The sequence below is a fragment of the Podospora pseudoanserina genome, chromosome 1 (genome assembly GCF_035222485.1).
Source record: "Podospora pseudoanserina strain CBS 124.78 chromosome 1, whole genome shotgun sequence".
Classification (NCBI taxonomy): Eukaryota; Fungi; Ascomycota; class Sordariomycetes; order Sordariales; family Podosporaceae; genus Podospora; species Podospora pseudoanserina.
Window position 1 is genome coordinate 158328 of NC_085920.1, and position 25778 is coordinate 184105.

The 25778-nt window shown below is 52.5% G+C and overlaps 8 protein-coding genes across 8 annotated transcripts; 3 read left to right on the plus strand and 5 right to left on the minus strand.

Annotated features, from left to right (window-relative positions):
- Window positions 1-269: 269 nt before the first annotated feature.
- Window positions 270-2596, minus strand: QC764_100470 (uncharacterized protein; the record flags this gene model as incomplete). The annotated part of the gene is made up of 6 exons (XM_062941267.1): window positions 270-552; window positions 610-1337; window positions 1398-1850; window positions 1917-2291; window positions 2350-2382; window positions 2446-2596. 6 exons carry the CDS (start codon window positions 2594-2596, stop codon window positions 511-513), a joined length of 1782 nt encoding a protein of 593 aa, XP_062804094.1. The 3' UTR covers window positions 270-510.
- A 1844-nt stretch (window positions 2597-4440) lies between these two features.
- Window positions 4441-6955, plus strand: QC764_100460 (uncharacterized protein). Its single transcript, XM_062941266.1, has 2 exons — window positions 4441-6213; window positions 6273-6955. Exons 1-2 carry the CDS (start codon window positions 5167-5169, stop codon window positions 6387-6389), a joined length of 1164 nt encoding a protein of 387 aa, XP_062804095.1. The 5' UTR covers window positions 4441-5166; the 3' UTR covers window positions 6390-6955.
- A 1210-nt stretch (window positions 6956-8165) lies between these two features.
- QC764_100450 (uncharacterized protein) lies at window positions 8166-10970 on the plus strand (the record flags this gene model as incomplete). Its single annotated transcript, XM_062941265.1, has 2 exons — window positions 8166-8846; window positions 8913-10970. 2 exons carry the CDS (start codon window positions 8166-8168, stop codon window positions 10968-10970), a joined length of 2739 nt encoding a protein of 912 aa, XP_062804096.1.
- On the minus strand, window positions 10494-11848 carry QC764_100445 (uncharacterized protein; the record flags this gene model as incomplete). Its single annotated transcript, XM_062941264.1, has 3 exons — window positions 10494-11321; window positions 11544-11580; window positions 11639-11848. 3 exons carry the CDS (start codon window positions 11846-11848, stop codon window positions 11227-11229), a joined length of 342 nt encoding a protein of 113 aa, XP_062804097.1. The 3' UTR covers window positions 10494-11226.
- Window positions 11849-12298: 450 nt separating this feature from the next.
- On the plus strand, window positions 12299-14262 carry QC764_100440 (uncharacterized protein). The gene is made up of 2 exons (XM_062941263.1): window positions 12299-13196; window positions 13255-14262. The coding sequence occupies exons 1-2, from the start codon at window positions 13160-13162 to the stop codon at window positions 13851-13853; spliced, it is 636 nt and encodes a 211-aa protein (XP_062804098.1). The 5' UTR covers window positions 12299-13159; the 3' UTR covers window positions 13854-14262.
- Window positions 14263-14317: 55 nt separating this feature from the next.
- QC764_100430 (uncharacterized protein) lies at window positions 14318-15244 on the minus strand. Its single transcript, XM_062941262.1, has 2 exons — window positions 14920-15244; window positions 14318-14857 (listed from the first exon to the last, which is right to left on the minus strand). The coding sequence occupies exons 1-2, from the start codon at window positions 15048-15050 to the stop codon at window positions 14692-14694; spliced, it is 297 nt and encodes a 98-aa protein (XP_062804099.1). The 5' UTR covers window positions 15051-15244; the 3' UTR covers window positions 14318-14691.
- Window positions 15245-15543: 299 nt separating this feature from the next.
- Window positions 15544-17428, minus strand: QC764_100420 (uncharacterized protein). Its single transcript, XM_062941261.1, has 6 exons — window positions 17095-17428; window positions 16693-17021; window positions 16416-16637; window positions 16240-16358; window positions 16030-16180; window positions 15544-15955 (listed from the first exon to the last, which is right to left on the minus strand). Exons 1-6 carry the CDS (start codon window positions 17331-17333, stop codon window positions 15732-15734), a joined length of 1284 nt encoding a protein of 427 aa, XP_062804100.1. The 5' UTR covers window positions 17334-17428; the 3' UTR covers window positions 15544-15731.
- Window positions 17429-21223: 3795 nt separating this feature from the next.
- Window positions 21224-24196, minus strand: QC764_100410 (uncharacterized protein; the record flags this gene model as incomplete). Its single annotated transcript, XM_062941260.1, has 3 exons — window positions 23180-24196; window positions 21936-23126; window positions 21224-21876 (listed from the first exon to the last, which is right to left on the minus strand). The coding sequence occupies exons 1-3, from the start codon at window positions 23775-23777 to the stop codon at window positions 21224-21226; spliced, it is 2442 nt and encodes an 813-aa protein (XP_062804101.1). The 5' UTR covers window positions 23778-24196.
- Window positions 24197-25778: the final 1582 nt, after the last annotated feature.

The window sequence follows — 25778 nt, forward strand, 5'->3', positions numbered from 1 at the left end:
CGAAAAGGAAATGGAAGTGTAGGAGGGAACAGGAGAGACAGATCTTTACAGTGGTATCTGGGTCCAGCCGGCGTCCCCAACCGCTCTTCAAAGTCTTGATGTGGGTCTGACTCCAGTTGCTCATGTCAGATATCGCATCGATTGGGTAGGGAAGAGGTACCCGAGTGCATGATCCGAACTTTTGGCAATGCTCAGGCCAATTCACTGGGACTGTGATGTTAAACATGCCAGGCTGAATCCATGGAACTGGAGCCTGAGTTGCTCCGTTGGGTGAATTGGGAGCTTGGAAGTGAAATTTACTTGTGACTTTGTAGGGCGTTTACACTGGTGAATAAACTTGTGTCTGATATCCCAGCATGCTCATTCCATTTCCGACATGAGGTGCCTGGTGGGGCAAGGAGACATGTCCGCTGAGGTTCATCCACCATCTAGATACCACTGCCAGACGAACAGACACTGATTGAACACTCCATGCCTAACTCATCCAGGCACTCGACGAATCCCTTTTGATCAGACTATTGTACCAGCCCTCAACTTGATCAAATCAGCCGCCTGTTCACGCTTGTCAGCTTGTAAATTCACCAAGAAAAAGTCAAGATCGATTCTCACCTTCTCTGCAACCGCATATACCGTCATGCTTGTGGTACCAGCAACAATTGTCGGCATCATCGACGCATCCACCACGCTCAGGCCCCTCACTCCATAGACCATCAAGTCCTCCCCTACCACTCCCCCCCACTCCCTCGGCATTTTGGCTGCCGTCCCAACTGGGTGGTATACGCTGGGAATGGTATTTGCCCTCACCCATGCCCCAAGCGCTTCGTCCGACTCATACCCAGGCCCTGGCACGACCTCGGTGGCATTGTACCTAGACAACTCCCCCGTGGTCATGAACCTCCGCAAAAACTTGATCTCCTCAACCGCCACATCCACATCTATCGGGTTCGAGGCGGCCCTGTAGTTCACGATCGGCTCGACTTCAATGTCGCTGCCTGCGGCCGGGTCGATCAACACGGTGCCGCGGCTGACGGGGTGGATGATAATGGGGACAAAAGACGGATCACCCGAAAAGGTTGCGCGGAGAAAAGAGAAGTCTTTGGCTCGCATCTCGCGAGCGTAGATCTGTTGCTGCTTACGATAGCCTCTGATGATGGTTCTGTCGGTACCTTTGGGTAGATATGTAGCCGGATCCTGAGACTCGTACTTGGATGCGATCCGCTTGAAGGAGCCTGGGGAAACAACTGGCAGCTCGACAGATAATCCTAGCGAGGTTCTTCCCAGCCCATCATCAACCACGGTGATATTCAAGTGCTCTGGGATTGGTGGTGACGTTAACCCTGAAGAGTGTAAGTTGTTAGCTGGTTCCGTCCATCCTCAGAGGCCCTGGATATACATACAACTGAAAGATACTGCAGGTATGAAGGTATGATCCTGAAAATTGTACCCGACACCAGGGAGGTCAACTTCGACCGGTATCCCGGCACGTTTCAAAAGGTCAGCAGGTCCGATGCCGCTCAGCTGCAGGATCTGAGGCGTATGAATGGCGCCGGCAGCTAGGATGACTTCCTTTCTGACACGAATGGTAGTCTTTTTCGAGCTTTCACCTCGGGGGTAGATTTGAACACCTGCGGCTCTGTGGTGATCAAAAACAATCTTGTTCACACGAGTTGCCGTGAGAAGATCGTAGTTGGCGCGGTTGAGACCATCCCAATGGCCCGTTCGGGAGTAGGACCTCTCTCCCGTGTATGGATTTGTTGAAGTTTGGTAGTACTGTAGGCCAAGCTGCCCACTGCCAGCGTCTGGTGAGACCTTCATCCCCGATAGTCTTTTGGCCGCTTCATAGAAGGCATCTGATAAGAGAGACGAGTTGAGTTGCTAGAACGGATATTGAGACAGACTTATGAAAAGACACTCACGAGTCTTGGGGCTAATCACATTGCCAAAGGTGGCGAAAATGGTATGGTTGGTCGTAAGGTTGCGGCCCCAGTATTTGGTGTCGTATCTGAGGTCAAACGCAGCTGTCTCTGGCTTCGGAGCTGTCATCTGGATGCTCTTTTTGAAGTACTTGAGCATGTCAACCCAATTCCAGCGGACTCTTCTTGGATTGCCACCGCCAAGCTCTCCCCAAACGTCGTAGTCTTTTGCGTTTCCTCGCTGGAAAACCATGCCGTTGACGGCCGAGCTCCCGCCAACGACACATCCAATAGACACAGGGAACGTCCTGTTGTTGAGACCAGCAACTGGCGCCGAAGTTATGTTGTAGAGCGTTCCAGGCCTCTGACCATCCGGTTCTGTCATCAACGTCAGAACACAAGACGGATAGAGCCCAACATAAGTCCCTGCACTCACCCAGGTAACCATACTCTATGACTAAGACGCTGTCTTTTGCATGAGTCAGTGTTGATGATTTCTCAAAAGGCAGGAGATATGAGATAACTCCCTTACGTTTTCCACTCTCGCTGAGACGATCTCCAACCGTCAGGCCAGCGGTTCCGCCCCCAACGATGACATAGTCGTATGTCTCCTTGATGGCTTGGATGCTTGCCGGAAACAACCCTGCAAAGCAGGATACCTGTATGACGCCGCAAAGTCTCATGATGGCTTCACAGAGTATCTCATTTGCTGTGTCCATAGGAGCTCGAGACAACGTATGTACTGGGGACCTGGTCTCTTCTTAAGCCGCACTCACGGAGTTCTGCTCCGATTCCAGCTTCACATAATGGAACCCAAGCACAACCTCATATCTCACCTGCATTATATTGGGAACAGGGCGGGAACGAAAAGAGCTCGTCTGTGTAACGTCGCCATACGCCTTGGCGTGCCCATTGGCCACATCGCACTACACGCGGCGCACTAGAGAAGTCGGCTTCTCGGATCCGGGAGTTCATACCGACAGAGGCGAATTGCCGGCTTGGGAATGGATCTTTAGCAGCAAAGGAGGGGTTGATTGTGACGTTAAAGGCAAGGAACTTTTTTCGTGGCTCCAAGTGGTCCTTTTGAGGCTTGGCCAGGACATACGCAACGGTCGGAAATTTCGTGTAGGGTGGAAACCGTAGAATCGCCGTCATTACACGCCAGGAAATTCCAGTCCATTTCCAACCAGTGGTTGGGTAGCGATACATGTAGTCTAGAAAGAGGCACCTCCGTTGCCCTGCCCAAACTCCACAAACTCTCCCACAGCCCCCCACGCAATCAAAAAAATGTCACCACTCCTCTCCTTGGCCTTCTACCCGTTCCCAATAGTCATCCTCCGCCTCGTCATCCGCCCACATTATGCCCTTTGCAGCGTCAAATGCATACCCCGTCTCGCTCCCCCCGTCGGCGTCATCATCCGTCTCATCGCAACTTTCACTAGCTTGGTTTGTCTCTTCGGCATACGATCCATCGTACTCCTTTGGGTCATCCAGCTCAAACTCATCTCCTTCTGGCGTGATCAACACCAAATCAGGGCCCTCAGATCCAGGGTGCTGGTCCGGATCCTCCCAGCGCCACCAGTCACACCGGGGCAGGGCGCCATGGGTATACAAGTCTGCTTCGCGGAGCTGACGAAGGCTGTAGAGATCCATGCGTCCGTCTGAATCAATGTAGCTGTGTGCGGCCCAGGAGGTGAACTCCAGGCCGGTCCAGGTGGTGTAGTGCACGCTGTAGTCATCCGTGTCGCTTTGGCCGTCGTAGTCGGAGTCTGAATCATGGCTGGGTGGTCCGTTCCCGGCCTGGATACTGGGGTTGTAGTTTACATTGGGTGTCAGCTGGAGCCAGGCGAATTGTGAAGAGATAGGTGAATCCAGCGCGAGATGATGTCCCAACTTTGGGAGGGAATGTGTGAACGACGGGTGGAAGGGGTTCAAGAAGGACGGCGGTTTTGTTCCTGGACCGGGATTTTGCGGGCTCCTGCGCGGACCCCGACGGGGCAAAGCTTGATTTTGCCAGCTCATGCAAAAGCTCTCAGTATTAAAGCTTGCATGAAGTGGGGGAAAGACTTGCCCAAGAAAAACCACATCGCTTCTCTCGTATGTTCCATCCTTCTCGAAAGGATCGGGTAGATAATAACGGTCCTCTTCCACATCTGTCCAGACCAGGAGGAGTGCGTTGGTTCCGTTTCGCCGCCGAGGGAGGCGCATAGTGGTAGTTTGGGTGCCAGCCACAGTTACAACAAGGTAGATTCCTTGCAGATTTGTAAGGTTCCAGAGATTGAGAAGTCCTTCATCGTCGATATAGATGTTCTGGACGCCGTGACGTACGGGGGTAGTCGTCTTCCTCAAGTTGGTATCGCAGTCTCGGACTGTCTCTGTCTCTGGCTCGTTCGCTTCTATGGGCTCAGAGAACAGACATAACGGCAACGTCCTGAGAAATAGTTTGGCGAAAGTCTGTGGAGGCTGGATCTAAAGAGCCGACCTCGAAAGTCTCTGCGGAATCAGGCACAAGGACACTCATATTGTTGCGGGATGGTAAATGAGCTCTTTGGCAGCTTGTTGATAAAATGCAGCGCTTGCGATGCGGTTGGCTCTAGTTAGAACGTGGCAGCCTCGGTTAATGTAGGATGGTGCGTACCTAGCTTGTACGATGCCCTTCTCGTTGGAGAGCTGTGAGGTTTACCCTGGTGCTGCTGTGTGGTATCGACTCGAATAGCTACTGATGGGTGTGTGTAATGTGGTGGATACGGGTAGGAATGTGACAGGGCTACCGTTATTCCAAGCTGGGGACATCTTCGCGATCGACGGCATTTTCTGGACAAGGCTCGTGGCGCTGCTCTGATCAGATGATGGATGTTCGAGACAGGTGGTGTTGATGTTTTGGCCAGGTGCTGGAGCGTCATGTTGATTGTAGGAGACAGAATGCGCTTGCTTTGATGGTGTATCAAGACTCCTCTTCAATGGGCGGAAGAAGGTTGAAGCGCCCATGTTGTGCGGGCTGTGAATCTGGACTGTTGGGAACGAGGCTATCTACACATGTGCATCTCTTTCCTATTCCGGCGGTCCAGTGGGCCCGGGGTAAGGCTGAAACAGACCCCTGTTTCGGCTGGCGGCATGTGCCGGCGAGCCGCGGCCGGCAATCAAATTTTTCTTATCGCACCGCCCGCGGTCCCTAAAAACCACCTATTGCTGTCACCATCACCACAGCCCGCCGCCGCCGAGTCCGGATCATGACCACCGGGCCGACGTCAACATGAGTACCAATGCAGCCGACCCCATCGTGGGAGTCGCCGATTCCAATATGTCTTTTTTTCGAAAACACACCCCGTTCGGGTCCCTGTCTGGCGGCCGGCCACCGCTGAACAACATCGCCATCACGCCTTTCCTCCAGACCTTGTTCACCATTCCCACCGTCGTCTCGCCTTCGCCCCAAACAGCTGGCCTGGTTCTTGATGGCGACGACAAGACCGATCCTACTTCCCCTGTCGAGACCTCTCCCGAAACTCCTGCTTCCTCTGTCCCGAGCGACACTGGCGCCGCCGACAAACAACCGTCTCCGACAGTCGCCGTGTTCACTCCGCTCCCCGCCTTGGTTCCCGACAACGCTTGGCTCGACGAGAGCCTGAATGCCCCCGTTTCTCCCGACTCGATTCTTGCTTTGCCGAATACTTTGACTGGTGTTGGCGCGGCAGTGGTGGAATTGCCCGCTCCTGTCGAGCCCTGTGACGGTTTCCCCACTGCTACCGTGGCTGCCGTCGCTGCTGCTGCACCTGCTTCGCCTACTATGAAACTGCTTTCTGTTGACCCGACATGGATGGATGATGCTCTTGCAGCACCTGTAACACCTGCCGCTCTTCTTGCGCTTCCCCAAAGGACTCTGATCTTGCAGGTCGATGCCTCCGAAGAGTCCTCCTTCGGTCCCGTCGGCCCCGTCGCTCCTGTCGAGAACCAAGAAGACGTTGCCGCTACCGAGGAAAAGGATGCCGAGTCTAACGCTCCTGTTGCTATTCCCACTCCGGTCCCCGAACAGCCCACAGTCGTTCTTGATCAACTCGCAGCCGAATCCACCCTGGCCCCGGTCGTCCTGATCGCCGACAAGATTTGGATGGACGAAGCCTTCAATTCGCCCGTTACACCTTGCGCTCTACTCGCTCTGCCCGAGAAGAACGTGTCTGCCGCCGACTCCTCAGCTCCACCGCCAACTCCGCCTGTGGAAGAGGTCCAGATCGCCGTCCCTTTTTTGAAGGCCTTCAATGCCCCGGTTACCCCTCTTGCGCTGCTGGCGTTGCCTGAGAAGAATTGTACTCTCCCCTAGTCTCTTGTGTCTGTACACGCCGCTAATTACCATTGTGCACATAGAGAAACTCCCGACCTTGTCCACGTCAACCCAGGCGACACAAACAGGCCCTGAGAGAAGCTCCGGACCTCGTCCACGTCCAAGGAGGCAAGCTGGACGCGGGCAGCGCAAGGTCTTGACATCCAGCCCTGTTTCCACGTCCAACCCTCTCGCTGATTCACTCAATCTGGAAGTGGACAATGCTGTGGACGATGAATGGGAAGATGGCAGTGCTGCCTGCAGCACCCCTTGTGATCCGACATACAACAAACTGTTGTGTGACGTCGTGCTCTTCGTGCCCAGGGACATGAACTGGGAACGGGAGGAGGCCAAGGAGTGTGGAAAATGGTTCTGGGAAACAAGAAGATTGGTTCGTGCAGCGAAACAGTTGACTCTGGACTGCCAAAGGTTAAAATAGAGACAGCGATGGCAAGATATGAGTGATGATGATATACTTGGCAATGAGCAAAGAAATGGGCATATGACCTTGGCGAAACAAGAAAAACAGTATACGCATGAGTATGCAATACTGTTTTAACTCGTTTAGTTTTCAGCGGTTTCGGCGTTTGGTACCTCGGTATGGGTTGGCTTGTGTAGTTTTGTGGTTATATATAGAATCTTGGCACAATCAAAGCTATCTGTCGTCTGATGTGGCTGGAAGTGATACGGCCATCTCATGGTGATAATGTGCATAGGTACTGAGACGGTATACTTCTCACGCATTATCCAGGCACGGACATGATCGCTAGGTACCCTCGAGCTAGCTCCGGAGGACGGATGGCTTTTCTTTGGTCGTTGATCTGGGTGTACCATGTTCCCTCATCGATATTTTTACTGGCCTCCCACCCAATCTCTCCTGGTTTCTGGTATTTCAGTCAACCAATGTTCCCTTGGTGGCGATGGAAAAGCTGCAGAAGTAAACACTGATTCAGGTGCTCTAGGGCTGCTCAACCAATCCCCATTATGCCTTGGGTTACCTTTCCGAAGATCTCGAGATAATGACAGTTTGACATTCAAGACAGATAGTCGAAGCTTGGGGACAGATACATGTCGACAGGCACTCCCACAACCTGAGAAACAGAACAAATCATTAATAAAAAGGCATGCTGCTGGCAATAGCGCGGTCGCTCCTTCCCAACGCGTCACCACAGTGCAATGTCTTCGCGAACCTGCCGAGGTGGCCAGTGCACGCTGTGTTGACATTCCTCCCCATAATTATGCAGTGAATAAGAGCTGGGGCTGCCACTCGATGCTCTTCCTCTTCCATGATTCACGGATCTCGTCTTTCTTCTCTCCCGCTTCCCTTTTTTCCTCCAGCGACCTCAGTTGTCCAAGGATGCCTGACCCAGCAATCCTTCGACCGATTTTTACCTCTCACATTCTCTACCAGAAGCGATACCATCACCCCCTTCAAGTTATCCTGTCTTCATTTCCTTGGTTACCGACTGTTGGGAGTCGCATTCATCGATCAACCAGCTCTCCGAACAACCGATACAGGTGAAGCCGGTCGCATTCAAGATCGCGTGAAGCAGCTGCCTCTTGTTGGCCAAGCCTATCTGATTGATTCTGACTGATAGTATACTTCGACTTTCCTCGCAAAAGAGAGACAGCGAAGGACTGTCGCTTGCAAGAACACGCTGGGGAGCCCGCCCTTCCGCTGACATCACTTTCTAAATATTACCTTTCTGGAGGTTGCAGCCACCAAAGAAATTTCCCTGGTTTTCTCGTCAATTTGAACTCGTGACCTCCCATACGCGCGTCGTCATCGTCTCGAAGCTCTCAGCTCGGTATTTACTACCATTAGTACCAGTTATCGCAAAAGTGACTATCTGTAAGTGTATCTCGATTCATTAGCTTCACGCCTACAAACTGTAAACGTCTCTGACTAACACAGATCAGTAACAAGTCAATTCAAGATGATGATCTTTTCCATGGTGGACTGCGAGCCCGCCGCCTCGTCTCTCTTCTCCTGCACCGAGCTGTCGCGTGAGCTCGAGGGCGAGAGTGACTGGACCATCACACTCATGCCGAGATGGGTCCGAAGCCGAGTTCGAGGAACCTCTGACAGTTTAGCCCGGCACATTCAGCACTCGGAAAACACCCACGACCTGTCAACAGACAAAACGCTTGAAGAAGCAGCACACCAGCTATCTCCGCCCAGATTTGATGGTGAGTACAAGCGTCAAAGGAGAGAGGCAGTTGTCAAGAAGAGAATGGCTGTCAATAACCCCTTCTCCACCACTGGACCTGTCACCGCGACTCGGACATCAAGCTTCAAAGTTACCAATGACTCCATTCCCACAGTAGTCGATACCACTCTGACTAGCGCAATTTCGACCGCTACCGGCGAGGCCATCGTTGACACCATGGTGCCAGGGTTCAAACAAGACAACGTCACACGCCAGGTCAATGAGACCAGGTGCAAGTCACAGGTGCCCATCTCAAACCCTGGCAACGCCTGTAATGATACCATTCTGCCTGCGGAGACTGTTGAGCCACAGCCAATTGATGTCGAGACTCCCAGCAACACCATTGCGACCGAGGAACAGAGCGCCATGACCCAGAGTCACTGGCAGCCCCCTTCTCAGACCAACCAAGTACGCGACAAGCTCCCGTATGATGCCCAGCTTTCCAACACCTAGGAGTTGTTGATAGGCCGAGAGGTACCCATTGAGCACATGCTTCGCAAGTTTGGCAGGGTTGTCGACGACGTCATGTACGGTATTCGCCGTAACGGAAAGGTTTTCTGGTACTACACGGATGAACCAGCGTATGTTCCTCTCACAGTGCGGGAGTTCGTCGATTTCGAGGCCGTGTACCCAGCCGAGTACTTTCCGTATCACAACAACTACTATCTGGCACAAATGTACGGCGACAACGCGTGCCTGGGCGGAGATTACCTCATGCCTCTCTTTCTGGACAATCGGGAATGGAATGCGGAAAAGAGTATGATTGTGTGGGCGGAATGGACGAGATATTTTTACGCCATGGCAACGAATGACGATATGCGCCAGCAGGCCAGGGAGCTCGCTCGTCATGAAGCCAGCATGGTTTGGGGGCCTGAATTTTTGAACTGCTCCTTCACTCCTCTGCGCTACCACGAGGGCCATGACGAGCAGACCACCTACGATCACTCTCAAGCTGAAACCCAATACGAGAATGCTGTGGGCCTTGAAGCTGGAACTCAAGAGATGCTGGCCATTCTTCACGGGACCCCAGCGTCGTCCTCGTCGAAGCATAAGCAACAGAGGGCCAACGCGACAATCGATATCGCCCAAACCGAGGCGCCCCAACGTGCTCAGCAGATGCTCGAGACACCTTCACCCCCCGGAAGCTGTCTCAAAAAGAGGTCCGAGAGTGACTCGTCTCGCACTGGGAGCGCCAAGTCGGTGCGGTTTTCGGATGAAGTCCTTCTTCTAGGCCTTGTAAACCGCGACAATTGTGGCAGTCTCAAGGATGAACAGGCTAAATACACCAAAGAGAAGCTTGTAGAGAGCGAATCGGGTCGAGTTGACTGCGAAGAGTCTGTTGAAGACTCGGATCGTGTGGAGCCTCCAAGGACTGGTCTCATGTCACCCGCAGTAGTTCACCGTTCCTGCCATCAAGAAACAAAAACTCCCAGAGACAAGGCACAGAATCAGGGGTCAGTGAAGGAGCAGCGAACAGACGGCTCAGCATCCCTCATGGGTGGCCACGAAGTTGCCCAGAGATTCGGTGGTGCCAAAGGTGTCAGAACCATGAGTCAGAAGACGAGCAATTTTACGTTTACAAAGAGTGACCAGAGAGTCATCGACACGCCCAACGGTCGAACAGAGAACCAAGTAACACCATTTGAGAAAGGGCCATACTCTCCAACTAGCAGCACCGCAACTCAAAAGAGTGAGAAGGTGCCAGAGAATACAGCCACAGTTTGTGACAAGACAGAACAGCCCCTGGTGGCCAAACTCAATGCCCCAGCAGACAGCACAAAAGGTTCTGACAAAACCAAGGCTGTGTGGTCCAAGTTGGTAGCCGCCTCTCCAGAGAGTTCACAGGCTAGTTCACGCAGCTCCGACGCATCTCCAAGAGGGTGGCGGACATTCCGCAAGCCGCCCACATCCCCCGGCTTTCCAACCAGCAGCCGGACCGAAGAGATGAGCAGTCCCGTCCCAGCACCAAAGAAGCAGATTGTAGACTTGGCTGAGAAGATTGAAGAATCCCCAGCCAGCGCAGTCCCAGCAGCCAAAACCCCAACTGTGGTCTGGGCTGAAGAGGTCCAAGAACCGGCGGCCAGTCCCGTCCAAGCAACCCCGGGTCTGGTGCGCCCTCACGCGCGCCAATCTCTCTTGCCACCACCGCCGAGGGGACAGGGTGGACGCACCCTCATCGAAACTCTTAACACCGACATGAGCTGGACGCAGCTACAGCCAAACCCGGTCCCGCGCGCGCCTGTCAACCCCCGGGCTCCGGCTCCAAGCCCAGCCACGGCGCGCGCGGGCCAACGACAAGAGAACCCGGGCGCTGGCAGGCGCGGACGACAGGGCGGACAAGCCAGGAGAGGGAGCGGGAAGGCGGGAGATGTCCGGGGTGGCAGCGGTGAGGGCAGGCGCGGGGCCGACGGGGGGAGGGACTCGCGCGGGGCCGGTGAGACAGCCGCGGGAAGGAGTAGAGGGGACAGTCCTGGGGCGAAGAGAGAGATGTCGCGATGGAGGAAATTGAGGAATGAGAGCAGTTGGCGTTGAGAGGGTGGGTTCATGGTGCAATGTATATTGTTGGGAGGCTATAGATGCTTGGGAGTTTGGGGAGCACATTGTGGTTTTGCATCTTTTTGCTGTTGGCTGAATCAGGAGCGTTGGTGGAGCAGAGCGGCTAGACATGAATGGATTGGTGTGTACATTTGTGTATTGTCTGTGTTGATACCGAGCCCTGTTTCTACGTACATTACTCGTAGACCAGCATTTCTTCCAGCGCGTCCGGTGCTGTAAACCTTCTCCTCTGCTAAGCCCCTCTATCATCCATGTCATAGCCAAAGACACCTCTCGGCATTACCAAGTTTGATGTATGCTCGCCTTGCGGCATGTACAACCTCATACCTGTGGGGTCGATCTCCATGATCAGCCATATGCCGTTGCCACGTGTAAGCAACGGTCACAGCAGTGTCTCACTCTCTCAGCGCAAGATGCAATCTGATCAGTAACCACCAATTTTGGTTCTACTAATCCAGGCGCACGGCGGGAAAATGATTTGGATGTCGTCGGAAAGAGTGGGTCGCCACTTGCCTGATCTGGAAAGTTTGTCGGAGTTGGAGTAAACACCGGGACCGGCTCCGAAGTGGACGGCGAAATGCCGGGCCTGAACCCACTCACCTGGAATATCAATAGGGAGTTTGAAAATGTGAGCTTAAGGGGACCGTATGCTTGTAATTCATCGTGAAGCCTTTGATCTTGTTACATCTCCCCCAGCTGTCGCCGCCACATCCATCCTCGGGGTGCGGCGCCAGAGATCCAATGGGGAAAGCATAGATCCTCGACCGAGTTGATGGTACCCTGAAAGGTCCGAACTGTTGGAGGTGTGCGATGGCAGGCTGTTTATCCGACGCATGACAAGATTCGCACTGCATTATGCGTTAAACGCGCGCGCTCATCGAAACGAGCTCGCGTCCTGTGGATGGATTCTCCAGGTCCCCAGAATTGGCCTCAGCAAGCCCTGTGTAACGGCCGCGGGTGGTTTCCGTTGCGGCCCAGCAGCAGGATGGGTCGCGTCGGTCTCAGGGACGGGACGGTCTGAGTCCTGGCATAGGATGAGCTTTGGGATACCGACGGTGACGGTTATCTGCAAAGAAAAAGAGCCGCCATGCTGGTGTGTTGGCCAGGTAAGGTATTGATGCTGAAAATGAAAGTTCCTTCAAGGAGGAATCGAAATGCCCCTCCCCCCACCTGCCAAACATGCCAAGAGGTTGTGTTGCGCGCCGTTGGAAGGCTCCACTGATCGGCCGACCCCACAGAAACAGGGGTCTTGTGGCTTGCTCAAGCTTTGCTTCCAGGGGTTTGAGTTTCATCAATCACATTGTAGCTCTGCGACCACAGTTGACCACAAGGAGAAAGGCTACCTCCTGGCGATGCATACTCCGTCAGCTCTGGGCCGTGTCAAAGGCCGCCCACCGTAATTTATCTCCTCTCGGTCGGCAGCCGAGAGCCCTACCGCTGAGCCGAGACGTACAATCCCCTGTCGGAGTCCAGAACGCCGTCACCTCTTTGGACGATCAACTTGGTGCGGCCAGCAGTGAGACGACAACCCAGAGACTTCAACCGAAGTGCCCGACCAGAATCAGACGAGAATCCACTCACTAACTCCGCTCCCGGTTTGGTCGTTGGTTTTACACGCGCGCCTGTCTTGTCAGACAAGTTCCATTTGGAGCATTCAAAGAACAATGTTCCACATTCCAAACCTCTGCCGACAGGGGTTTTGTGCCACCTTCTAGACCCCTGTCTGCACCCCGCGTTAGTGATCCTGGCGCATCACCACCACAACCACTAGCACCCGAGGGCCTGAGACGACAACTGCATCGGGTTGGAAGGACTTTCTGATCGCCTGGCTCGACCTGTCACGACTCAGAACGCCACCGACAGGAGAGAGAACTTTGGACACCCCTGAGTTCAGCCTTATTCGAAAGCCCATCACCTCATGAGCATCCTGTATAAAGACGAGTCGTTCCCTCCGGTTCAGATGGACCATTCAACTCATCTCGCCATCCCTCGACCGTAGTCAATCCTTTTACATCTTTCTTCTTCAAGAACAGGACCCGGTGTCCCTTTGCATTCCTTTCTCTACAGCAGTCGCCAGTCGACTCTTTAATACCACTGGTCTTTCCTTGACATCTAACTTTTGACACCTTCTTGGTCTCTTTCGCTTTAATTCATCACTCGCCACCATGGTCCAGTTCACCAAGATCGTCAGCGCTCTAGCCTGTAAGTCACTTCACTTCTCAACATGTACTGTTCCTACCCGCTCTAACATGATGAACAGTGACCATTGCTGCCGTCCACGCTGCTCCTGACCTCTCTCAGCGCCAGGCCCTCCCCGATCCCGCCGGTGAGAAGAACATCGGCAACGGAGCTGGTGGCCAGTTCATTGGAGGCCAGTGTAATGGCGCCGCCGACTGTGCCTCTGGCTGCTGTGCTACCCTCCCTAGAGGAGGTGAGACCATTGGTGTGTGCTCCGGTGTAGGTGCTCAGACTCAGGCCGGCAAGCAAGGCTGCGGTTTCGAGGGTGGCAATGCCGGCGGTAACGGCGGTGGTAACAACGCCGGCGGTAATGGTGGTGGTAACAATGGTGGCAACAACAACAACAACAACCAGGGTGGTGGTAATGCCGGTGCAGTTGGTGGCACCATCATGCCCAGCACCCTCGTCCCCGACCCGGCCGGTGCTGGCAACGTCGGCAACGGTGCCGGCCGCCAGTTCATCACCGGCGAGTGCACCAGCGACGCTGACTGCGCCTCTGGCTGCTGCGCTCTGGTCAACGACGGTGTCCGTCCCGCCTTTGGCAGCTGCTCTGGTGTGGGTGCCAACACTCAGAATGGCAAGCAGGGCTGCGGCTTCCCCCAAGGCGGTGGCCAGCTCTAAGCGCCCACTTTTACCAACACTCTTTTTTCGACACTCATTTTTGATGACTCAAACTACTAGCGTTTCTCTCGTTTAGCATGGTGTTTGGGCTATGATACCTATATGGGACACTCTTTTTCGGCCTGTCTTTCACTCTTTTATGATCACGGCACTTTGGCGCACTCTCGTTCTACACAGGGAATATTTGCATGGAATCGGTTTATATACTGGGTTGGGTCTCGCATGTCTGGGCTCGGATTGGATGAATGGCCGTGAATGTTTGGGATATGCTATAGACTTGAGAAGATTGGTGATAATAGTGCTTAATGCAAGATGATGTCGAATATTTTGCCTTCCCTTGCGTTGTCTTGACCTCATCCTGGGAGGCCAGCACAACTACGGTACTTCGAAGTCCACATTCCGCAACCACACTTTCTAAGTACTGGACAGTTCTGAATGGCCTGTACTGGGATTATCGTCCAATGAAGACATGAAAATCTCGCAAGCAAGTATGGAGCACCTCTCTAACCATAGACACACATTATGAAGAGGTCGTGAGTGCACGAGGCTCTGAATAACAAACTTTGCATGCTTGATTATAAACGGTGTATTAACTTGGGCCAAAACCGCACTAGATTTCAATGACTTCTTCTCTTTGTATCCAATGCCATCCACCATTGACGTATCCAAAAGTACCTATCTTTGACAATCTTGGTCAACAAAAGCCACCGCCCTGGACCGCCTTCGAGCTTGTCAACCTTACCGCACAATTCGGACCCATTGAGAACTAAACTTGTAACAAATGCGCCAACGAACGGGGCTAGACATCTGTAAAAGGATACCACCTGGCTTGATAGACTCAGTCGTGCTTGACGTTGGGGTAAAGAGTATGGCCGGTGTAGGTGTAGTTCGCGTCTAGGTAGATATGGGCGACCTGGTGTTGCCCGTTGGCCGTCTGGATCACGGTCTTGAGTCGGGTCGTGGCATGGTTGGCTTGGTCACTGCGACTCGTATGCCGCCCAGTCCTGTCATCATGGCCCACAGGTGTCAGTCGTCTGTCCGTTCCAGTGATGGCTATCTTACCTACCATATCTCCATTGTGAGAAAATCTGCAAATTCAGCATCTTGAGCTGCTGTTTGACAGGCGGCGAGGATGCCATTGGCTTGTATTGGATTGCGGGGGGCGGTGCCCGCACGCCAAGTAACGGTTGGAGCCATGGTCGTCGCGTAAAAGGAAAGGGATGTAGACCTTGTTTACTTCGTATCAAGCCAACAACTGTTCGATCTCTGGAGTGTGAGGTGAGAAGTAGTGAAGAGCTAATGGTCCGATTGATGTAAGTGCCAGAAGAGCTGCATATCTATACTCTTTCAGCCTTCGGAACCGCCTCCTGGCCGCAGGTTGTTGGGGTCTGACGTGTCATCGGCAGGGCCAACATTCTTTGTTCAACAGCCTAGGTCTGAAACCAGAATCAAAAGCCATCATTCTTTCCTATGGAGTTGTCTCAGACGGTTGCCAATTGTCGTGTTTCTATATATCATAGGCGCCTATCACTAAACAAGCCAGCCTTACCTTCCGACACATGCACTCAGGTTCAACCCCACTCGGGGTGGCACAGCATAGAACTTGGTGATGATACTGCATAAGTGCCCGCTAACCATATACCCATTGGCCCCCAGAGAGACTTGGCGTCGCTAGGCGTTTCTTTAGCCAGCAGAGCTTGCATGATGATGGTGGCATGTTGGTGCGGCCTGTCGGCTTACGGTCATGGAACTTTTACTCATGATACCGCTAAATGATTACCCTTCTTATTGATACTACCACAATAACAGGGCACCAAAGGAGCCGTGTCATCCTTCCCAACTTCCTTGGAGCAGACATCAGCCTCCGTCGACGGCAGCTTATGTGGCTTGTGACTTGGACTCTTTTTGTGCAACCCACGGATCGTTCAGGAGTTCAGAGGTCGTAGCCCTGTGATCAGGGTCAACCACCAGGAGTTTCCGAAGATAGCAACCAAGTGTTTCTAGCTCTGCCTCGCCAAATTGAAGTGTGTCCCTTTCGTATCCATCGTTGTAGGATCTCCGTATCTCTTCTTCCAGAGACAGGAAATACTCTGCTGTTGAATCTGGAAACGTGTTAGTGAGGGAGATGCAAGCAGTTGCTCGAACTCATCGACGCCAGAAAGAAGATTTCACGGACAATTGGGAGGTTCTTTCAAAACACCGCTGGCAAGTGCATCTTGAATCCACTGTTCAGGGAGATCGCCAATGACTTTTTGAAACTGCGGGATCAAGTCCTTATCATCGAAATCCGCCTCGAAAGGCGTTCGACCAGTGATGAGCTCGTAAGTCTTGTATTGTCAGCAAAGTCAGCATCAACAGACAAAATCTTATGATCATCTTTACTCACCGTGGAACCAAGATTCCAGATATCCACCGCCCTACTCAGACCACGTTGAAAGACAAGCTCCGGGGGGTGTAGGGACATTGGTGTAGATATTTCGCTAGGGGGGTCGGAAAGGAAAAAAGCTACATTTTTTGTATCAGCTCCAGTGCATAGAGGTAGAAAACGAGGCGGCAACCCACATTCGCCAAAATCGATTAGTCTGACCTCACGCAGGTGAGGGTATATCTTCGGGTTAAACTCGGCCGGTTCCACAAGATATTCTGGCATACCCGGTTCAAGAGGTCCTCCATCTTTCCTGGCGACCTTCCCTGTCTGCGGAGGGCCTAGGTCTTTGATGATGACCTCTGGGGATGCCACTTCCAGTTCGGGGAGACGGAATAGAACATTGCCCATGTGGATGTCTGGAACAGGTTAGATTTTTGACAAGCTCGAAGACCTTGAGTAATGATCACTCACCTCCGTGTGCCACGCCGGCCGAGTGTAAATAGTCAACGGCCAGAAGGAGCTGTCTAGAGATGGACCGGGCAAGATTCCCTTCCAGCCGGTAGTTTGGGCATCGATCCGTCACAGATGATGTCGTAGGTCCCAACAGGTCCTGAACGGCGCAGAGGTGCCGCCCATTGGGTCCCTGGATATGGAATGACTCGACAAGGTGGGAGACATGGTTGTGCCCAGGATGGTTGACGTCGCCTCGCTCCTTTAGAGCCTGCAGAATACTCAGCTCGCAGCTGGTTTCGTCTGATTTGTCGGCGGTGACGACCTTAACGGTTACATTCCGCTCCTCCCTGATACTTCAGTCAGCAGCCGAGGGAAGTCAAGTTTTTAATCGCTAGAGGCGACTGCGAGGCTTTTACATACTGGTTGTCCCGTGCAAGCCATACAGTGGAGAAGGCACCAAAACCAAGCTTGTGCACAATTTCATAACGGCCATCGTGGAGTTTGTCGTGGAGGTGAATGGGATGAAACCCTCCAGGACAATATCTGTTCAGATCTTCTGCAGCCACCCCAATATTGTACTCCAGGATGTTGACCATTGCCTTTGCTGAAAGACTTCTCAGGCGACGTTGGTACGACTGCAGCGTTGCCAAGACCCGCATCTACTTGTGGTGGGGTTGTAGTTGGGAGTAGTTGGGAAGGTTTGGGCTGGCTTGTCATAATGATCCATGTGGTGCGAAGACAGGGCACCCTTCACATATGAACAGACCTGGCAGGTTGTTGGTCGGACGAATCTAAACCCGCTCCGGTCATGTATCTATCGGATTCTGTGCTATGCGTTTATCAGATCTCATGAAGACCAACCAACCCCCTTATCATGTCAGTTCTTGGCACTGCCAGCTTATTGCACGACGCACAGCTCTCTATTAGCCTGCTATTTGATAGAGACAACTTTCTATACAAACCACCATTACCATTTACAATTGACCTATCCCTTCCATCACGGCGAACTTGCTGTCCGGGTTCGGGTTAAAGCTGTGAATCCCAGTACTGGTGTTTGCTGAAGACCTGAAACAAGAGCTGTTGTTGCTCAAGATACCTAAACTCCCCACTGGGACCTTCTTAGTCGAGTCATGGCCTAAGCCTTCAAGTTCCCATTTTCCGCCACGCCAGCCGCATGGTGTGAAATAACAAACTGACTACCTAGCGACCACTGAAGCATACGCCAAGCTTGAATTGAAAGAAGGCTACCTAGGTATATAAAAGTATCTTTATAACACCGCCATTCGGGCAAAAGAGCTAACAAACTAGCGAATAAAAAAAGCTATATTCCTCTAATTACACCAGGAACTATCAACCCTTAATTATAGCTATGTGGACATGAAATCCGTTGTTTCCAGGGTAGGGTTTTAGTGACAAATCCTTTTGTCAAAGAAGATGTCAGAAGGGTGTGGGAAAGGCTTACTCTTGCAAACTCTTTGCACGTCAGTGAACTGCAGGGTGCGAGATTTAACTGTGTACATGGCGCTTTGGGGATCAGTTTTGGAAATACCTAGACGAGTGTATATATTGACCGAAGTGGTTGATTAAAACAATCTACCTCTTTAGACAAAACAAATATCTCGTAAACCCTGTGATCAAGGCAAAGCTAAGAAAGAGCTAAAAGATACGGACTATTTCAGCATGTAAAACATGAGCACTGATGGAAGTTAGGTACTTAGTCCTTTATAATACCATAGAGAGCCAAATTCTCTTTACCGTCTTGTAATTAACTGCTTTGGAAAGAACCTGAAATGCAAATAAACGGGACATTTTCTTAGCAACTTAGCCCGGGATCACAAAGTCTCCATTCTGCATGTACCTGTAATCTAACATCCTTGAGGATGTTCTGTTGAAACGACTATATAAGTAACATGCGTTAGTGAATGATGTTTTCCTGATTAGATATTGAATATAACTCGTCTGTTCGTGCTGCTTTTAGCAAACTTAGATGAACTTAACAGCGTTTACTCACGCGACAGATATGCCTGTTCACGATCTCAAAAATGGCCTTTGCGTGATGTGTGCCGGCATGCTCGCGATTTTTGCGGGCGTGTTCGCGGTTTGTGACGGCTTGTCCACGATTTGCAGTTCGTTTGCTCATGCTGCTGTGTGGTTCAGCAGCGTTTACAAACGAAACCAAGGTGAAAGGCTCAGACGATGTTGTGTTGAGCATACTTCATCTCCAAAATTGCACAAAGCTCTATGTTATAGGGACTCTAAGTATGTTAAGCCTCTTATTACCAAGTTAACTACCGTTGATTGTGATATCCTGTCACCTTCCCAGTTGACTTTTACATTAAAAATTATAACTTGCATGACATTGCATTTTGTCTCGTACAAAGTCCTATATAAACCCATGGTTGTTAATGTTCCAATCTGTATTAGAATGAACTGGTCGGCTATACCAATGACACATAAACAGCTCCAAAGACACGATATTAACGGTGATCCTGAGAAGTAAGATGAGGCGAGGCCTGGAGATGGAACTCAGGGCACAAGGTATGCAGCCATAGGAAGAAGAATCCGTTCAATGAAGTATGATGGATTATATGACGGCAATTTCCGGTCATAGGTTTGTGCGGTAGTATGTATAGGATAAAATGCAGACCAATGATACTGGTTACTCCAGGAATTGTATGTCAATGGGGAAAAGGTGGAGAGTCTCATGGGAAAAGTCATGGGAAAAGCCATGGGCAAAGTCATGGAAAAAGTCTTGAGAAAAGTCATTTTCGGGGCGCCTACCCCTCTACCCTCTCAGGGGTGCACCCCAAAGGGTGTCTCACTCGTCTAGTGGTACGAATATTACACAATCGGCAACCCTCTTACACCTCCTCAGGCGCATCTATCTCCATCTCCCTCTTCTTCCCAGTAGACCCCATCTCCGAGGTCCTCTTCGACGACCCGGCCTGAGCCCGGGTGCTCTCGTCATCCCTCACTCTCTTCCTCGCCGGCTTGGGAGCTCTGGGATTCTCCCGATCTCGCCTCATCTTGCTCAACGCCCTATCATGTCCGTATCTGTCAGTATATCTCTCTCTGATCGTTGCAAAATAGAATACGCACACTTTCTGCCTGATCGTGTCGGCCTCAAGCTCCACAAACTCCTCGCCGTGATCGTCACCACCAGCAGTGGGAGTCGAGTCGTCCCAGGAGGAAGATGACGACAACTCCACGGCTTCAGGGCGGCGGGAGGAACCAGCCGAACCGGTGGCTCCTCCGGCGAAGGAGGTCAAGAACCGAATCTCCTCTCTTCTCTCAGGACTGAGGGTATCACCAGCCTGTTGTTGGTTGGCCAGCGGGTATGTCGGTGCAGGAGGTGCGGCGGGAGGGGAGAGGGAAGCATGGTCCAAAGATCTAACAAGAGTAAGTAAGAGATACATAAACAACAAGTGGCCGTGAGATACTGACTTCTGACTGGGGCTGGCAGAAAAGACACTCCCGGGCTTTTGGGAGGCGGTGGAGGAGGAGACGCGACTCGACGACTTGTTCTTGGTGCGGCCATTATCTGGCGCTGGGGTTTTCTCTGACGAGGCCATTTGTGGTTGGTATTGCTTTGAAGAATTAAGAGGGAGTCGAGAGAATTGGATTGTTTGATGAACAATGAGGTCGAAGACGAAGATCACCAGATCTTCGTCTGAGGGAAGCGTGGTCGAGGAGAAGAGAAGACAAGGGGCAAGGGGAGGAATGGGAAACCTTGTGGGCAACGCTCAAGGCTCAACCCCCGGTCATCAGCTACCCTGTCCGGGAAAGGGCCGGAACATTGCGTGGAACCCCCGGGGCCTCTCGGCGCAGAGAAGCCTTTAGGCCGGGAGTGTGGCCAGCGAATAGGCACATACCTAGCCTTCCACGTCATGACAGGGTTATCAGACATCACAGAAAAGGGCTTCTCCCTTTTCCATCATCCTGGGCTCTCGGCCTCCATGAAGACAAAGTCTCTGGGTAACAAACCCACAGGACCCGACAGGCTGGATCGTGGGGACAAGCCGATGAGGCACAGCACGACCCAAACAGTTGGGTTCAAGTTGCCATGATGCGGACCACATCCTGCGGTTCGCACACCGCCAAAAGAGTGCCTAGAAAGGCATCTTCACCCCCAATTACCCCCTTTTCCCGCCACATTTTGCCTATCCTTGAGCAGGAGGGTAGTAAAAAGTGGCCCAAAAACGCCATCAGCATGCGACCAATGCATGACACACCCTGTTGAATATGTGCTGTCCAATCGCTTGGGTGTATCCAGACGGCACAGGGTTGGCACTAGGTGGTTAGCGGCTGCGGGAGCGTGCGCCGGTACCACTCTGTTGGGTCAACCCGAGAGGATGGTTCGCCGCCTACCTTGAAGGGACCTTGATTTCAGTGTTGCCAATGGGACAAAGACAGAGATGAACATGCTCCAAGGCATTGGCACAAAAAGGGAGCAGGCGGGGAAGAGCTTAGATGTGATGAATGTAACAAGCTAAAAGGACAAAAACGCAAACCGCAAAGAGAATAGGAAGCTAATGCTATCAACAAAGCATCAAACACAGCAATCATGATCCGCCGCCGCCTCCGCACCCCCCTCCCCCTCCCCCGCAACCACCCCCACCACCACCACCACCATCACCACCACCTCCACCGCAACCGCCCCTCCACAACCAACTCCTCCACAGGCGCCACTACCGCCTCCCACCCCCCCATCACACCCTCCATTTCCTCCACAGTTCCCCGTAAACCCACCATCACCAACACCAGGAGCAGCACATCCTCCCCAATCCCCTCCGCCACCACCGCAACCCCCAGCCATCATGGCACCCGGAGCCCAAGCAAAATACATACCGGCTGTCCACCACATCGGATGTCCATACGGGCCAGTCTGCGTGACAGGGTGACCCCAATGATCGTACACATACGCTTCCCTAGGCGGTATCTTTCTCCCCTTCTTCTCCGCTCTCGCCTTTGCCTTGGCATAAGCGGCATCCAATCGCTTTTGGTGCACAGCCACCAACCGTTTACGGACTGTCTGTCTATAGTCCTCAGTCGGCATGACAGCATTATGAGCAGAAATGTGCGCCGACTTGTCCGGTGGGCAAAGCGCCGCTTGGCCAGATGAGTGGAAGTTGTCTGCAATTCTCTCCTGTTTTGACACCCCCAGGGCGCCTGACAAGCCAGAAACGTGGGAAGATCGAATGGCTTTGATGTTCATGTCAGTCAGCTTTCATCTCATATGCAACACAGCACGGGAAACAAACCTTCGCAATACCAGCAAGTACACTCACTGTACACCTCCCCATACTTCTCCTGATACTTTTGACTCGTCCACTCAAACTGCGCGCTCAAAACTCCCTCCTCAATCTTGTCATCGTGATCGACAAATTTCCCCGTCAGCGACACCGTGTGTTGGTAGTACATGCCCGGACTCAACTGATGAGTATGCCATGCCAAATCCACATCCAGCGTTGGCACCACCACATTGTCAGGGTTCTCCGCCATGATGGCAAGGAACCGGTTGTATTTCACAATCAACCTCTCCATCGTCTGACGGGCGGACGGGCTGTGCAACCAGTCAAGCTTGACCATCTTTTCCACAAAAATACCCTGCCTCATCACCGCTCCAGAGAGATCAAGCCCGAAAGGCGAGAAATTCTGCCAGTATGTGTTCATCATCTTGCGGATTGCCGTCCGAGAGCCCGGTCTCAGGGCCTGTTTTGATGCCGAGCCCGCCTTGAAGCCACTGATCTCTTTGACGTTTGACGGCCTGGACAGCACATACTCAATCTTCCTGCGCACGTCCTCCATCGTTGGGTCCGGGATGAGTGGCTTGTGGAGGAGTGTCATGATATCGGTGCGGATGGAGTCGCAGCCGGACTTGAGCATGGCGTTAGGGAACGTTCGTGGGACGCGGAGTTTGAGCGCGACAGATGTCTGATCCGGAAGCTCGGGGATCCCAGAGCGGGTGTCGAGGATAGTGCCATGCATGGGCTTGTTGGAGTGTCCCATGAGTGCCGTGACGTCCTTGACGAATCTCGCAACGGATAATAGTTCCTTTTTGATGGTAATGCCACATTGAGGACAGCCGGAGTTGAGGTTTCCATCGCCATAGCCTTCGCCAATGAGATCAATCTCAGTGTTTGGGTTGGGGCGGTGGTTCTCAGGTCGGCCACAAGTTGTCCAGAGAACCTCAAGAGAGGTGTTGCATCGAGGGCAAAGCAGTGTCTTCCTGGGGGAGTCATCAGCGACATCCCACGCGTGCCCCGTCTGCTTGGTCCAGTTGGCTTTGCATTGATCCGACACGCGGTATGAAAAGGTTTCGGGATCAATGACTCGGTCGACGAGTGCCCATGGCATGCCATTGGACCAGAATGATCGCAGACCAACAAGCATGGCGTCCTCGAGAAAAGCACGAGGGTTGAGCATGTGGGTATGCCATACCATCAGTACATCTGCCGCCACTGTTAGCCCCGTTCCTGTCCCCTTTGGACCGTCATCAACTCACCCAAAGGCGGCAAAATGTTTTCCGTCCACCCAAACTTGAGATTTGGGTCGTTGGGGAAGTTGAAATATGCATTCTGATCCCTTTCAGGCTCGCTCATATCACGCTCGCTCAGGATTCTTTGACCAGGAATCCCTTTCCACCAAGCCTCATATCGGTCCGATGCCCTAGCCACAAAAAGCGCCCACCGCTTCTCTCTGATCCTGCTCAAGGTTGCCAAAGTCTTATCATGTTCGGCACCAGCTAACCGTCGCTTTTCTTCGTCGACAATGATGGGTCCTGCAAGGGAGTCCCACAGGCCAAACAGCCCATCGGTGTATCCCACATCTTCTTTCAGGGTCTGAATGGCAAGCAAGAGCTTCAGATGGGCGAGGCAGGTGTCGGCGGTAGGCTGTGAGCCAGCATCGGATAGATTGAGTGACTCAAAGGCAGCTGTGAGGTCAGCTTCTTCCTCTGTAGCCGGTGTCTGTCCCTGTTGCAGTTGAGGCTGCGGTAAGGTGGATGATGTTGAAAGGCCATCGTATGCTGGCGGCGGGGCATCATCGCCGTTTGGTCTTCCCCGCAGCCCAAGACGCCCAAAAATAGACGATCTTTTGGACATCACGGGATGATGGGCGGGTGGCGTACACTTGGAAAAGCTTGGGAAGCTTGGCGTTCAGCAGTGTGTTCTCGATGCGGGGAACTGTGGATTCTTGCTGAAACTCTGTGGATGCCAATGTTGACTTGGTGTAAGCAGAAAAAGGTGTTGCTGTAAATATCAGGTAGGGAACTTGTGGTCTAACACAATAACCATCTTGACAAAGGAACCGCAGCGGGGGAAGTCGGCTTTAAGGTTTGAAGCTGAGCGTTGCTGAAAGCTGCTGCGCCTCGCCATCTGGCTGACCCCAACCTCGGTGGGTTGCCCTTTTTGGACAGCTCTTGGCCAAGATGGACATCGCCTCTCGGTCAGCATTTGAGAACCTCCATTCGCGCATCACCACGTCCAGATTACAGGTATCTCCTACACTGGTGATCATCGGCGCCGGAATGAGAAGAGGATTGGGGGGCTGAGTCAACTGGATGAAGCGAACTGATGACGCGGTCCGGCTACCCCTCGGTGTGCAAAGTGGTCAGGCCGCTGGGTAAGGCGTCTTGCTATCAATGGTCCTGCAGCAACACATGGTGTTCGGTCGAGAAAACGGTGTGGTACCACGGCCAACAATGTTTCATTAGCTGACGTGTCCAAGATTGTGGCTGCAGCTGGGATGGTGTTGACATGGAACTTTTAAGCCCATGATCGATGAACATGAGAATAGGTGGTCTGAACAAAGATGACTCGCAATCGTGGTGTTGTGGAAAGGCATAATAGGACATTAAAAAAGCAAACATACTGTATAATACTGACTATCTGGCATCGCTGCAGAGAGTAAAAGAAAACAAAAGTGGCTCAGCCGAATGATGTTACCAAAACCAGACAGATAACTACCCGTGAGAAGCTTGACGATGCATACTTCCACTAGTGACGGTCCATATATCCTGGCCTGCGATTTTCACGGTCGTCGATGTCGTCACTGCAACACCCTCAGAGAATCCCAATCCACCATTCATAACAACTACCCGATGCCCATTCCCAAACGCTATCCCAACTTCCCGGCTGACAGTTGAACTCCCATTTGCCATTCGCCCCCAGGCCTGTGTATGCGCCGGCACGATTATTGTGGCACGAACTACCCCAGCTGCGGTCCTCCACTCACTCAGAGCAAAGCAATGCCTTCGTGCATGAGTCATGGGTGTGCTTGCATGAATTGTTGATGACGAGGGCGATGCACTCGCTGTGCCAGAGCCGAGAGCCTGAGTTTTGGACGTGCCTTGGTAGTTTCTATTGGCAAAGCCCCTGGCTTGTGATCCACGACCGGTCGACAAGTGCGTGTTTATCATCATTGATTGCAGGCTGACACTGCACACCCACAGGTTGGTGTCCGGAAACAGCAAAGTCGGCGCACCAACAAGACTCAGAACTGAGTGGACATTGTATCTGACCGTGTACAATTTCGTTTCGTCTGCTGGTCTGATAGTATCCTCGGTGGAAAATGGGTCGAGCGAGGAGGCGGACCACAAGTGAAGCTGCGGCCAGGTGATCGAATAGGGCTCAATAAATTCCACAACACGGTCTTTCACCACGTGGTAAGATGCCTTGATTCTGACATGGCGACTCTGCAAGGGATCATCCACTCCGGTTTTGGGTGCGGGGGCTTCGTATGGTCTCTCAATTCTTTTACTATGAACAGGCGTGAGTTCTGAAAAGTTTGACCAAGAGTAGATACGAACAACGTCGCCATATAGGAGCACGAACCAGGCAGTATTCGGGTGTGGGAAGACGGCGCGGTGTGTTAAATTTGTGCATCAGACACTTTCCCGGTCAGCCCAGGAGAGATTGGGCCGTCAGTGGCCGCGATGTCACCAACTGCAAGTCCCACAGTGGCTTCGACAGTTTGACGACCAGGAAAATAGACCAACCCAGTCGGTATACTCCACAGTTGAGCAGAGGTACGACCGGCAACTAGTAACGTATCGGCGGCGGAGCGGAAAAACATTTGCGTAACAGCTTCTTGATAGCGTCGGT

Bases quoted from the DNA above. Each gene is read 5' to 3' on its own strand.
- QC764_100440 (XM_062941263.1), top strand. From the start codon at position 13,160: ATGGTCCAGTTCACCAAGATCGTCAGCGCTCTAGCCT. The intron at 13,197-13,254 runs GTAAGTCACTTC...CATGATGAACAG, and splicing joins GATCGTCAGCGCTCTAGCCT to TGACCATTGCTGCCGTCCAC.
- QC764_100420 (XM_062941261.1), bottom strand. From the start codon at position 17,333: ATGCGGGTCTTGGCAACGCTGCAGTCGTACCAACGTCGCCTGAGAAGT. The intron at 16,181-16,239 runs GTGAGTAAAGAT...TGACAATACAAG, and splicing joins TCTGGAATCTTGGTTCCACG to ACTTACGAGCTCATCACTGG. The intron at 15,956-16,029 runs GTCCGTGAAATC...ACACGTTTCCAG, and splicing joins TTTGAAAGAACCTCCCAATT to ATTCAACAGCAGAGTATTTC.
- QC764_100430 (XM_062941262.1), bottom strand. From the start codon at position 15,050: ATGGCTCCAACCGTTACTTGGCGTGCGGGCACCGCCCCCCGCAATCCA. The intron at 14,858-14,919 runs GTAGGTAAGATA...CCATGATGACAG, and splicing joins TTTCTCACAATGGAGATATG to GACTGGGCGGCATACGAGTC.
- QC764_100460 (XM_062941266.1), top strand. From the start codon at position 5,167: ATGAGTACCAATGCAGCCGACCCCATCGTGGGAGTCGCCGATTCCAAT. The intron at 6,214-6,272 runs TGTACTCTCCCC...TTGTGCACATAG, and splicing joins TGGCGTTGCCTGAGAAGAAT to AGAAACTCCCGACCTTGTCC.